General features: G+C 38.3%; 1 protein-coding gene across 5 annotated transcripts in view; it reads left to right on the top strand.

Annotated features, from left to right (window-relative positions):
- Window positions 1-13,934, top strand: part of UBE3D (ubiquitin protein ligase E3D) — a 112,139-nt gene that overhangs the window by 67,369 nt on the left and 30,836 nt on the right. For 2 of the 5 annotated variants that reach the window (XR_012157978.1, XM_073336549.1), the window contains exon 9: window positions 3,226-3,364. The exons of 1 other annotated variant lie outside the window; for it this stretch is intronic. Coding sequence is in view for 3 of the 4 variants with exons in the window: in XM_073336549.1 (XP_073192650.1) it covers window positions 3,226-3,364 (139 nt within the window). In the remaining variant the exon portion in view is untranslated. Of the gene's footprint in view, window positions 1-3,225; window positions 3,365-3,862; window positions 3,965-13,934 lie in introns of those variants that run through there. 2 more of the 5 variants (XM_073336548.1, XM_073336550.1) reach the window with 2 other exon arrangements.

Here is a 13,934-nt window from a genome sequence, read left to right as displayed (position 1 = left end):
GATGAGGCCTCACCAATGTCGAATAGAGGGGAACGATCATGTCCCTCAATCTGCTGGCAATGCCCCTACTTATACATCCCAAAATGCCATTGGCCTTCTTGGCAACAAGGGCACACTGTTGACTCATATCAAGCTTCTCATCCACTGTAACCCCTAGGTCCTTTAATGCAGAACTGCTGCCTAGCCATTCGGTCTCTAGTCTGTAGCAGTGCATTGGATTCTTCCGTTCTAAGTGCAGGACTCTGCACTTGTCCTTGTTGAACCTCATCAGATTTCTTTTGGCCCAATCCTCCAATTTGTCTAGGTCCCTCTGTATCCTATCCCTACCCTCCAGCGTATCTACTACTCCTCCCAGGTTAGTGTCATCTGCAAACTTGCTGAGGGTGCAATCCACACAATCCTCCAGATCATTTATGAAGATATTGAACAAAACTAGCCCCAGGACTGACCCTTGGGGAACTCTGCTTGATACTGGCTGCCAACTAGACATGGAGCCATTGATCACTACCCGTTGAGCCCGACAATCTAGCTAACTTTCTACCCACCTTATAGTGCATTCATCCAGCCCATACTTGTTTAACTTGCTGGCAAGAATACAGTGTCAAAATACAGTGTCAAAAGCTTTGCTGAAGTCAAGGAACAACACATCCACTGCTTTCCCTTCATCCACAGAACCAGTTATCTCGTCATAGAAGGCAATTAGATTAGTCAGGCATGACTTGCCCTTGGTGAATCCATGTTGACTGTTCCGGATCACTTTCCTCTCCTCTTAGTGCTTCAGAATTGATTCCTTGAGGACCTGCTCCATGATTTTTCCGGGGACTGAGGTGAGGCTGACTGGCCTGTAGTTCCCAGGATCCTCCTCCTTCTCTTTTTTAAAGATTGGCACTACATGGCATTTTGTGACAGAAGAGGAAGTAGCAGTGAGATGCATACACTAGTCGAAACAGGGAAATATAAATAATGAACAGTGTTGAGGTACTCTTTCTGTGCTAGCATCTTCGACCTGATCCTGCAAGGAGCAGAGTGCTTCCTGGGGATGCTGCTCCCACTAGATGCTTAGTACCTCCCAGGAGGCGCTCACCTCACATGACTGGGCCTTTTCCAGAGCTGGTGATGTGAAAGCAAGCAATACTTTCTCCTAGATGGCAGTTGAGACAGCTAGTGTATGCAAAATAAAAACAGGCTCTGTAAAATCAATAACTGTATTAGAAAACAATGAAATACTCCATTTTTAGCAAAGAGGAGCTTTTCTTTCATCCACAAGGACAATTACAGAAGAAGAAAAACATTTTTCAATACTCCCTTGAGTGAGAGAGCAGAAGAATAAAGAAGCAGAGTCTAATAAAACAATAGTAGCTGCCCACATATAAACTGGTCAAATGTCACTTCAGGGAAGGTTTAGAGAAACAACTTTTAACAATGTAAACTGTGCTTTCTTGGATCAGCTAGTCTGAGAGCATGCAAAAGGAGACATTATTCCTGATTTAGTACTAAGAAATCCTAAGGAGTACTAAGGAGTTGGTTTAAGAAGTAACTATAATTGAGCCACTATATAATTAAATCCATACAGTCATACGTTCCAAGTCCAGGAGGGACCATTCTGATCATCCCATCTGACCTCTTGTATAACACAGGCCATAGTACTTCCCCAACTTCCTTGTGGAAAAAAAATCTCCAAAAATGAGCACATTGACATATTTTAGAAAAGGATTTAAAATAAAGTAAAAAATCACTTAAGTCAAAACCAAGAAAGTTAAAATCCTTGGATGCAATATGGCAGCTATTTCAGCATAGTGTATATAATAGAGCCACAGGAATCCTCCCTACTTCCAAACAAAAAAGGAAGAAGGAGGCAAGGGGGGGAGGAAAACAGTGTGGTCAAATGCAAAGGTTCAAGAGGCCATTCAAGCGAAACAGGTATTTCTCAAGTAAAAATCCTCATCCCTGAGAAGCCAGTAGAAAGGAGCATAAACTGTGGAAGGTGAAACATACAATGGAAATTAGGAAAGCTAAGAGGGAGTGTGAAGAGAAAACAGATAACAAGAAATGTTTTAAGTACATAAGAAGCAGTAAGTCTGTCACAGAATCAGTGGGACAGCTAGAGGACCAGTGGTAAAGGGAGCAATTAAGGAAGGTAAGGATATTGCAGATTGAATGAGTGAGTGAGTGAGTTTGTCTTGATCTATGCCACAGAGAACGGTGGGATGGTACCTGCTCTTTTCAGGTACTCATAAAGATTCAGCTGTTGAAAGAGGAGGGACAAACTAGTGAATTTAACAGCAACCAGTCACCAGGTTTGGTTGATATGTTTCCAGGAGAACTGAAGAAATACAAGAATGAAGTGGCTGACCTGCTAATAAAAATATGTATTTAAATCTGTAACTGCAGTTTGCTCTCAAGCATCGTACTGGCCATTGTCAGAGACAGATTATTAGACTGAATGGACCATTAATCTGATCTGACAGTTCTTACATGGAAGAAAAGGAAGTCTAGATTAACATGTGTTAGCAAACTGGTTGTGCTGGCATTCTGAGTTGATTTTGCTGAAACAATCTGTTATTCCTCAGCGTAAATTGGCAAAAATATTTTTAAAAAAAATTATGTTGGCTGCTGTTTCTGTGCTTGAGTGTGATTAGCTCTGAGAATTTCAGTGCATTTTATATTCAAACCAGAAAGCCATATAAAGTAAACTAGGGTTGATTTTGGTTGTTGTAGATTTGTTCCATTGCTATATCATAAAAATCAATTGGCATGAGAGTCCTAGCCGTCCTACCTTTTCATCAGTGATGAGTGACAGTTTTGCTACTGGCTAAAAATAAAAAGGATTCCTAATAATACACTAGCTGTTCTTTTTGCAATATTGTATATGCAAAAATACTGTATGATAGGAAATTGGCAGTGACAGTTGAGATCTGATTCAGAATATTGTTAAAACTTAGAATTACAAATGTAAAAATGAATTGTTCTGATGGGTGCTAAATTGTCTTTTCTCATTATGTATCTTTTTGTAAAATTGGTGATAATAGCAAAATACCTCTCACATTTACCACCTTGTAAGGAAAATACATTGACCTAAAGGACAATGCACATGAAGTAGAACTATTAGGGTATAGAAAACAATACATTATTTTTTAGCATTTGTTTGAACCATTTGTGCACTATGTATTTTATGTGAATTAACTTTACATGAATTAATTAACAGGATTTCTTGTTACTTTCCAGCCTTGCCGATGCATGGGAAAATGATATTGGAGTTCATCCTCTAACATTTCCATCAAAAACCTGTTTAGAATTGCTGTTGATATTGAGTTTGAGTAATGCTTGTCTGCCACCTTCACTACGCTGCATGAACTCCTTCCAGGTAATGAACTGTTTTTCATCCAATATAGAGGTGTTATCTGTAGGAAAGAGCAGGCCCCTGCGGATTCATAAAACCCTCCAACTTAAGGGCTTATTAGTTGGGGCTGCATAGCTAGTCGTAATACTAAATACAGCAATGAGAATTAATTTTTTTAGTATGCAGTTTTCCCCAGAATTTTAATATTTAGACCAAGGTGGGAAGGTATAACAGATTTTTAAACTGTCCAAGCTAAAGAGCATGTTTAAATAAATGCCACCAGTGACTTTTTAAAAAGGGGAATCTTGAATAGGTAGAACAGTTAAAGTACAATTCCATTAAAACACAACAATATGTCAAAGCCCTTATAAAAAAGAAAATTAAAGTAATTGTGGTAATAACAAAGAATCAGACTGTGAACCCTTACTTCCTTGGGTGATCACTCCCTTGAATGATGAGATCACTCATGCAAGTAAGTGCGTGTGCATGGCAGTGAAATGGTCGCAATCTGTCCTATTGTAGATTACTGTTCAACAACACCAAACCCTTTCCAGTGAAAGAAATGGGGCTTTTAACATTTCTAATGAAGTAATTATTGAAGAGAAGATAATATAACATAAAATGTGAAAGAGATTTGTATAATTTTTATCTTCTTTATGAATAAGCATGTACAGTTTACAAATGAAATATATAGTCATTTTAACTCATGATAATAAAATGTATTAATTCAGCCTCCTTTAAAATATTCTTTGACTATCCTTGACTGAGTCCATCAATTATATGAATCAACAGTTGATTGGTTTAGGTCAATAAGTGTATCTAAATCTATGTCTGATTTGGGAGTTAACCTAAAATTGTGTTCTATAGTTTAAGTAATTTATGTAAACTATTTTTTCTGTTTTATTGAGATTTCTTTCTAATTGTGTTTACCGTTGTTAAGGTCAAAATAAGTAAATGAAAAGAAATGCCCATAAAAGAAATATTGGGCCAGAACCTCAGCTGGTGTAAAGTGGTGTACCTTTATTGACTGTAATGGTGTTAAATTGAGATATACCATCTGAGGATCTGGCCCACTGAGTTGTGAAATAACTAAACATGCAGTTTTTTAGTTGGCTTATCATCTACCCTCTGTGAACTTTAAAAGGGGGTCTGTAGTCTTTTAAACTCTCGAGTGAACAGCAGTTATTGCTGTTTATTTCAGAACGGTGTTTTTTTTACCCTAGGTCAGAACTGTTATTGAATTGTACTTTTTTTTTTTTTTTTTTTGAATCATGAAACTGAGGAATCTATGTGCTGGTGGAACGATATTGCAAAATTACATTTTTTTTTTTAATAGATTGATGCAGTTGAACAATCTGGGTTGCCTGTTAAACAGTGAACATTCATATAACTTGTTTACTGCCCATAATATGGGGTAAAAGCTTCCCAGTTTTATTTGGGATTAAGAAATAGTTTGAATGAAAGTCTGTTTTTGTATGCTGATGGGATACACTTTGCATTGTTTCTGTGTGTAGTGTTTGAGATTCTGTAGTGGGAGGTTTCTTTTGGTTTTATCTGGATGTAGATGGGAATGGAGAAATGATTAGCAAACCCAGAGAGAGATGGATTAGTAAATTCAAGAAATATCTTACCCCTTTTGTAGACAGAAGGCTAGGGCATACGCCTGAAAAAAACGTGAGTACCTGCTTTCATATGACAAGTCCCATGAACTTCAATAGGACTACCCTTGTGAGTGAAGTTACTCACGTTGCGAATGTTGTCAGGACTTTGCCCTTAAAGATTAGCTAGTGGTGTTAATTTGCACTGTAATCCTGTGAAGATTGATGTGAAGAATCCTTGTGCCTCTGTAAAGCCCTGTTGATTTCAGTGCACTGATATGGTTAATTTGGGCCCCACTGATTTCACTGGTACTCAGCACTGGCACAATTGCATGTCTCTTTGCAGGATCAGAGCCTTGGCATATGCTATACTCGCGTTGCCAAAGTTCACTATGGCATCTGGAGTTAGAGAAGGTTCTTTCCTGAGATGCCGGTTGAATTCTTTTAGTTGTTGGTGATCTATTTGTAAACTCATTTCCCAAATATGACTGTGCACGTGAGAAACTCCCCCCCCCCCCCCCCGAGTCCTTGTATGTTAATTTTATGTCCTGATCCAGTGAAGCATTCCGATGTGGCTAACTTCAATGGGGCTGTTCACTTGCTTAGTTCGAAGCATGTGCTTTTGCCGATGTGAGCACTGAAAGGCTAATGGTTTCTGTTAGTAAATTGTTGAAACCTTACTTTGTGTGTAAATCTAATGAAAATGCAGATGCAGTCACCACCCCTGTTGTTCTAATGATAGTGTTAAGAATAGTCTTTCATGCTAAAGATACCCTTTGTCTACGCTCTTTGCTTGCCTTCCTGTATCAGCTGCTTCTTTAAAATCTGCCTCAGATTCATTTTTCAGAAAGTTTTTTCTGATTTTGCTTGTTGTTCACCTTCTGCACCACAGATATCAGGAATATTATATCCTTTCTTCCATACCTTTCATGGAAAAAACTGACAAGGTATGCAGGAGACCTGAATAGTGATATCACACCAGGTGAAGTCCCCTATGACCCGAATGAGGGGGAAAAGGATGTTGAGTCTTAAACTCAGTGTGGAAAAAACTGGGTTATTTTGTTAAACAAGACAGTCATACTTTAAATGTCATTAAGAAGTAGTAAAGGGCAAAATCAATATTTGTTTTCCTTGGCAGTGCACCTTTAATGTATAATTGTCAGCGGTCTACAAAAGTATTTTGACAGATTTTTTTAAAAAGTAGATAGAGTTAATCTTTTTAGAATTGGGCCGAAAAGAACCTGGAAAGTTTCTTCTTGCCTCAGCAATTGGTGTTTCAACCAATCTAGCCATTCCAAGTAGAAAGCCAATGTTTTATTCAGCAGAGTATTTTTCTTCACAGAACATACATGTATGTTTCTGCTGTAGATTGAGAAAAAATATGCAGTAGGTAGTTCTGAATCCCTAATTGTCGACCTAGACAAGGCACAAGTGAGCACCTGATTTCATCTGTAGCATAGGAATGATTCATGTATTCAGCTTTCGGAAGTAATAGATAAAGAGTAATCTTTTCCATATTCCAGTGCTAACAGAGACCAAATTTTGTGTAAAGGATGTGGATTCTTACATCGAATCCTCTCTGTGTTGCAATGCAATGTTGAAGACCGTATAAATCTGATTGGCATAAGTATGGATTGGATTACGTCTGGGTATAAAAAGGCACACAAAGGAAATATGCTTAATTGCTAATAATCTCAGTAATATACTGTTCTGCCTTGTGCTCTAGAAGAGATCTCTGGGGCCAGTTTAGTGGTCTTCATATCTGTGCTCACTATAAATTGTCTTCTATTTTCTAGCAGTGTGCTACTGCTTAGCAAAATAATATTTAAAATATTTTTTCATTCTGGTATGACCCTGTGAAAATATTTCAATGTGGTTTGTATCACTGAAGTTGCATGTGACAGGAGTGCACCAGAAGGCATCATAACACTAGCTGTCTGAATTTACTGATCAAGTATATACACTACAGCAGGTTTCCACATTGCCTATTTGCGTGAGAGCAGAACATCTATTCTTGGCAGTTTTTGTGGGTCGTATCTTCTTCATTCTTGTGTAATGGCACTGAAATTCTTTGTTTGTAGCTGACATAGGAAGACAAGTGCATGGCAGGAATAAAGAGGAAAAAGTCAAACATGGGCTCACCTAGTCCAGCAACAGGGGCTGCTCTAATTTGCGCTGGTAGATTGCTTCCAAGGAGCCCCTTCAGCAACCAGGATTAGTGGAGAACATTGATTTCTGTCCCTGACAAACCCATGGCCCATCTCCTCTACCAAGGGTGCCTGTGGCAGATGCTCTAGGGCTCACTTGGCCAACTGTGGATTCCTCTGGAGCAGTACAAAGGGGATTTATGAAGGGCTGAGGAGTAAGACTCAGAAGGTTATAAGTAAAGTTTCCTATCCTGTGCTTGCAGTGAGCCTTATTTTGCCCTCCTTTGTTGGGCTCGTTTTACATTGTTCAGAAAACTGCTTTAGCTCACTATACTCTTGATCTTTCTGCCTCTCTTCCCTCAGGAGCTGGCAGTTCTTTGCTTTACTATCTGGCTGAACTTCTCTTCATGTATTATTTGAAAAATTGGAAGTGCCCATAGCTAGCACCCATTTGACCCGTCATCTACTTTCTTATTGAACTGTTCATCTGTTACTTCTGAGCATAAAAGCTGGTTAGATATGTTGGTAAGTTTGTTCGTACAGCACAAAGCAGTTAATGCTGGGAGATGCTTTAAAGTGACAAGTAATCTGTTATGTTTTGCTAACATATCTTGCCTTTCTTTGAATTCCAGCACACTGAACAGAAAATGACTTATATACTGAATTCTTATGATGATATATGGGGTTGTTTAACATATTTCTCTCAGTCTTGTTATTGTGGAAAAACAGGCTTCAGTACCAAGCATCGGCTCTTATGGCCATAGATTGTAACAGTGATTCTGGGAGTTAAACAGATTGCAGTTTTGAATTTATTTTTTACAGTTGCATGACTTTGAAAGAAAGTTGTGTTTTAAGGACTACAGAGCAATGTCAGCATTTCATTTGTTACAATTCTAGAATTTCTTTTCTGTTTAATCCAGTGTAAGTGAAAGTTTGTAGCTGCACTAGCCCTTTCTGACAGGAGAAATTAGCTGATGGTACAAAAGGATCGTTTTCACATTGTTGTTGCATTAATTATCATAATGGTGCCTCTAGAGTTAAGGTTCAGCCAGCAGTGTGTCCTGGTGAGTAAATTCCTATTTTAACAATTTGTCAAATAATGTGGTGGATTCTCCATCACTTGAAGTCTTTAAATCAAGATTGTATGTCTTTCTAAAATATATACTCACGCTCAACCATAAACTATGGGCTGGATACAGGAATTACTGGCTAAAATTCTGTGGTCATGCAGGAGGATGGACTAAGTGATAATAATAGTTTCCATTCTTAAAAAAAAAAATTTGAATCTATTTATTGTTGATAGGGAAATATTTAGTTCTCTTTATTCTTAATTTGATGCACAATAACATTTGGTAGCTCAAGAAACAAGTTACTTAGGGAACATCAGAATTTTTAAGTTCATTCATTATGGCTTGATAACTCCATTTTGTACAGTAATTATTACAGAATGGATATAGATACAGAATTACTATGTTCTGTAATATATATGCACAACGGGGCTGAATTGAACTGTATGCCTTGATGTATTAGAGGCTTCCCATCACCTGCAGCATACAAAAAGCACTTGCACATTCTCTCACAAATAATAAAATTTCTTTGAGAGGAAATGTGTGGATACTTCTGTTACTTCTTCCAATCCTTTCTGGAGCAATAGCAGAGTAAAACTTTGAAGGATGCGGTCAGTTTCACCCTTCCTGCTCCTCCTGAGCAATCTGAGCAGCAGAAGTGAACTTATCCATATTTGTGTAAGAGTGACTCTGTTGCTGCCTTGAAACATTTTGGGAAGCAACATTGGAGGCAGGGAAAGATGATATTGTTGCTACTGCTGCTCAAGGCGGTTGACCGGCAGTGAAGTAGGGAAGGATGAAGACTGGGGAGAGAAATTGACTTTAAAAATGGGTCTCCTACCCACCCATACCAGAAAGGAAAATGAAGTAGATTTATACATATCTTGCACTCTTGTTTAAAAAAAAAAAATTAAAAATTGGGCGTTCCTACCAATAGCTACTAAGGTATGGGGTCTGCCATAAAATGGAATGGAGATGTTTTCTATTATGTATGTACTTGTGGGTGTTTATATTTTGCAAACATCTGGATCCATACCCTTTGATTCATTTACTGAAAATGGTTCAGATTTTCATAACTATCTTGGGGATTTAGAAACATCTTCTTCCATTAATTTCCATTTCTAAATCTCCTTGACTGCATAGGTGCTTTGAAGTTCTCAACCAGTGTTGATAATCAAGTGGAGAAACTGCTGTTAATACACAGAACATAGCTTCCTTGATATACATATATCCATTTTTGTTTCTTTGGAGTGACTGTATTTTTTAGTTTTGCTAAAATCGCTCTTAAAGTGAGAAATCACAATAACATTAGTGCCAGTCTCTTTTGGCTACTCCAAGAAGATTATCTTGGCTATAGCAGCCCAGCATGGACGCCACTGCTGCAGTAATTTTTGCTGGTTTCAGCTAATTCTGCCAAGGTATCAGTATTAAAGGGGATGATGTAAGACTTAATCTTGTCTGGATTACATATTATTGTTCCCTCTTAAACCATCATATTTCCTGTGATAAATGATCTAAAACAAAAAAACCCCAACTCTGTCTTGCATTACATCTGCAAATAAATTCTTTATTGTGAGGATTTAGATAAGACTTGTGTACTCTCTTTTTAAGTTTGATTATTTCTCATTTATGGTGATTTATGCCGTATATTACCTCACTTTTATATCTTTCATGCAAACATCAGTTTTGCAGTTTAGTACAATTACGAAGTCTACACTTATTAAAAAAATAAGTTATTGTACTGCATAAAAACACTTCAGAATAAATAGAAAAGAGGTGGTAATATGATGACCAGCCACCACTGGAAGTAACAAGCAATACTGGAAGAATTATACTACTTTAAATATTTCTGTGAAGATTGAGAGAGGTTTCCAGGTTCAATTAAGAGATTATGATGCTATTTTTTGTGCCTCTACCATTTTATCATACTTTATTAAGTTGATTTTATTAAATCATCACTCAAACTCTGATATTTCTGTAGTTTACCATAACATTTGTTTGAGCAGCTGTTAGAGCCATCCATCAATTTTTTAATGTGTGACGGTACTCTGTATGTAAAACATGTTTTTCCAGGGCCATACGCAACTTTATATTTGGGGGGGAAGGGGCTAGAGTTAAAAAAACAAAACAAAAAAAAAGTTATTGAATATAGCTTTAATGAATTGCTTTCTACGTGACTAAATTTGTCCATTTTTAATAAAGTGAGATGAACAAGCTTCTGTTCCAAGCTCAATGTTTTTCTTGCTTTATTAATGAAAATCCTCAATTTTTGTGGTGGCTACAGACCCCCATGTTCCCAGTTGGCTAAGCCCATTTCTTGTAATTACTTGAGATGATGATAATGGTGAATCAGGGTTCAGAAAGCAGCAATAAAATCCTAAACTGGGATCCAGAATCAGGAACCAAATTATAGCGTCATCCCTTTGCTGAGCAGTACCAGATGTCCATGGTCTTGCAGGTCAGCTTTGCAGAGGAGGAGAAATCAGTGACATGGAGTCTGGGTATATTCTAAATATAACTTGTTTTGTTTACACGTATCCTGGAGGAGAGGTGGTTACCAAAAACACAAAAGCAATCCCCTTTTTTCAGAAATCTAAGCCTAACTCCAACTCTCTTTACCCTACTCTTTCTACCCAGAATCTTGTATAACAACACACAGCATGTCGTCACAATACTGAATATTTGTTTGCACACTAAGAAAAAGAATTTGGAAGATTAAGTGTAATTTTGTCATTTGGTGACATCTTCGAAAACAATATTCTCGGAACACATGTGAAAAAGTACTAAGGTTCTTTAGACAAGAATAGTATAGGTTTGGTTGTGAAAATCCGGAATGGATTGGTCTGATTAGAGTTCATGTTACCTGGTGCACAGTAACGAATGATGTTAGAGCTACGTCTGGTATAGTTTTGTATTCGTTTTCATTAAGACGGTTCTAATTGTTAGTCATTTTCCCCACATTTCAGAACCTGTGCAGGTAGTTGTTATATCCTAATTATTTAGCATTTGCATTACAATATGGTAGGCACCATCTAGTTTTCTATCGTCTAGCACCATTCCCCGAAGTCATGGGCAAATGGAAATTGTCATGTGCTGGTATGTGTGTTGGAAACGGTTCAGTCAATTCTCCATATTATATTTTAGTCTGAATAAATAAAATAAGTTTCTCTATATCAGAGATTCTAGGGAACTTTTCAACATCTCTATGTCTCTATTGTGTTAACTATTCATTGTCCTGTTTGAAACCGTGAGAAAGGAACTCTCCATAAAGGTATGTTTAGGACTTTGCCGTGCTGCCTGTATGGGGCTTAACATAGACACGATTAGCATAGCTTCATCATCACAACCTCAGTCTAGTTGCAGAATTTTGTGATCTACTGCAAAGAAACTGTCTTATCTGGACAGAGCATAGAATTGCTCTACTTTTCAAAGAATGTTTGCACCATTTCCCACAACTATTTGTACAAACAAAACTTCACTTGCACGCTTCAGGCAGTTTTAAATTAAGGAATTAAAAGATACCTGAAACCAAGTGTGATGGGGGACTTGGAGGGCCAGGCAGCTTAGTGGTTAGTGCACCCAGCTTCTGGCCTCTTGCCCCTCTGTCAGGGCAGTAGAGGTGTCTGTTTGTGACCTTAAGCTGGAAATCTTCAAATTTCCACCCACATCTGGGCTTAGGCCTTTAAAAGGGAGTGGTAGGGGGACCTGGGTCCTGGCTCAGTGAGAAACAACACTGGCAAGGGTCCTCCCTGCAGCAAGTCCAAGTTCAGTGCCCTGGGCTACTTCCTACCTATAGTCCAAACAGTCTCTCAACAAACAAGAGAGTCCAAAGGAGTAGGGCCCTGCAGACAATTAATCTGCTGGTTCTCAAAAGGGTAGTGATTGGGGAAGGTGCTGCCAGGAGGCCTTACCCATTCTGTGGTCCCCTCTCAGACTGAACCTTCTGTCTGGTGTCCAAGAGAAGGACCTTCCCTTCTGCAGTTTGTCTACCCACCCTTTGCCTGGGCTGCTGAGCTCCCTTTTAACTGGCTCCTCCAGCCAGTGCATGCTTGATGGGCCCAGAGGGGCAGAGCTACCTGGACGCATTGCCTTTTAATCCCTTCAGGCCCAGTGTGGGGTTTGTATACCTGATCACACCAAGGCATACTTGGTCCTACTGTCTGTGATTCTGTGAAGGAATGTGGTACCTGTTCCACTGAAATAGATAACTTATTTCTATTTAGGGCTCTATTCCCAGAAGTTTACCTCCTGTAAGCTAGTTTTAGCTCTGGAAAGTTCAGAATTAATAGACTGATTAAGTGAGGGGTATTTTACAGTCTGCCAGCCAACACTGCACAGAGATCTGACATGAGATCCATATATAACAAGCTCTTCAGCCATAAATTTTATGGGGAGTAATAAGTCATTCTTAGATTATAAAGCAATGACTCCATAATGAAGGCTTCTCCTTAATGTTTCATATACTTGATATGTGCTGCGTGGATGACAGTCGTTGCAGAAGCTTACACTGTATTGCAGTTTGCTTCCTTTAAGAGTCTTGGTATTCTAGAACATATGGAAAAGAGATGTATTAATTATAGTGTTTTTGAATAGAGTAAACGATGCTTTGAAAATACAGGTATTCAACTGTATCAAATTGTAGCTATAGTTCATAATGGGGAAAATTTTATTGTAGATTACAAGGACCTTGAGAAATGTGTCTTGGTGAAAAAAAGCTGCTGCTCAATTCCAGAGTTGTATTGGTAGGCAAGGCAGCTTGACAAGACATTCAGAAGAGTTTGAGACCACAACATCTAAAGGAGAGTGAAGTGGTAATGACAGGTCTTCAAAGAATCAAATGGAGAAATGAACAGATTAAAGGGGCATACAACCAAGTATCATATGTAGTAGTTATGAAATGGAATAGCAATTTGGCTATGGTGAAGTGCACTGTGGAAGAAAGATAGGCTATTAAGGCTCTTTGTTCTTGACTGTCAGTTGAAGATGAACCTGGAGTGATGCTTTTTATCATGGCCTTGACGTAATGCCTCCAGTGACATACATATAACTTGCCTGCCATCAGAAATCAGAGTCCATCATTCATTGCAGTTTTAGGAATCTTGTCATCTAATCACATCATCCTCATTTAAATCATTGGTCCTTGATCTGTGATTGATAGATGATGATGAATGTAGTGGATGATGCTAGAAAACAAACTAAAGTTTGGAATCAGGAAAAGACAGGAAGTATATGAAGAAACGCAGAAAGGAATCGACCATCCAACAAGTGAGAGGGAAGGATTTGAAGAAAGATACAAGAGATGAGATGGCCAAGCTGCCTTGCCAATGACTTATTCCTGCTCCCATTGAAGTAAATGGAAAACTCCCACAGACTATACTGTGAATAGGATTGGCCACTAATTTCCTCCTCTCTAAATGGTATGCTGGTATGATCAGTAATGGAAAATTATAAATACAATGGCTTCTTAAGCAGCAGCAGCAAAAGAGAGGATGGAATGACTCTTTAATTCAAAGGCTCTTATACATAACAGTGTGAGAGGAGACAGAGGTATTCCAATATAGCAAATTCATTTTACAGCCTGTCAAGTGAGCATTTGGGGTTTTTTTCCCTGGAGTTTTCTGCAGGAAAGGACAATACAGCTGTTAAGTATTAAAAAATCTCACTAATACACAATGATTAATTCATTCGCAATGGAGAAGCTGCTGTGTCTAAGGTGAAGCCTGGCAGCCATTTAATAGTGCACAGAACAACATGCAGCAGTGTAAGAAGGCCATAGCCAATT

Source organism: Lepidochelys kempii, chromosome 3 (assembly GCF_965140265.1).
Source record: "Lepidochelys kempii isolate rLepKem1 chromosome 3, rLepKem1.hap2, whole genome shotgun sequence".
In the NCBI taxonomy this organism is placed as follows: domain Eukaryota; kingdom Metazoa; phylum Chordata; order Testudines; family Cheloniidae; genus Lepidochelys; species Lepidochelys kempii.
The sequence above is the reverse complement of the archived record's forward strand: the minus strand, read 5'-3'. Positions and strand labels throughout refer to the sequence as shown.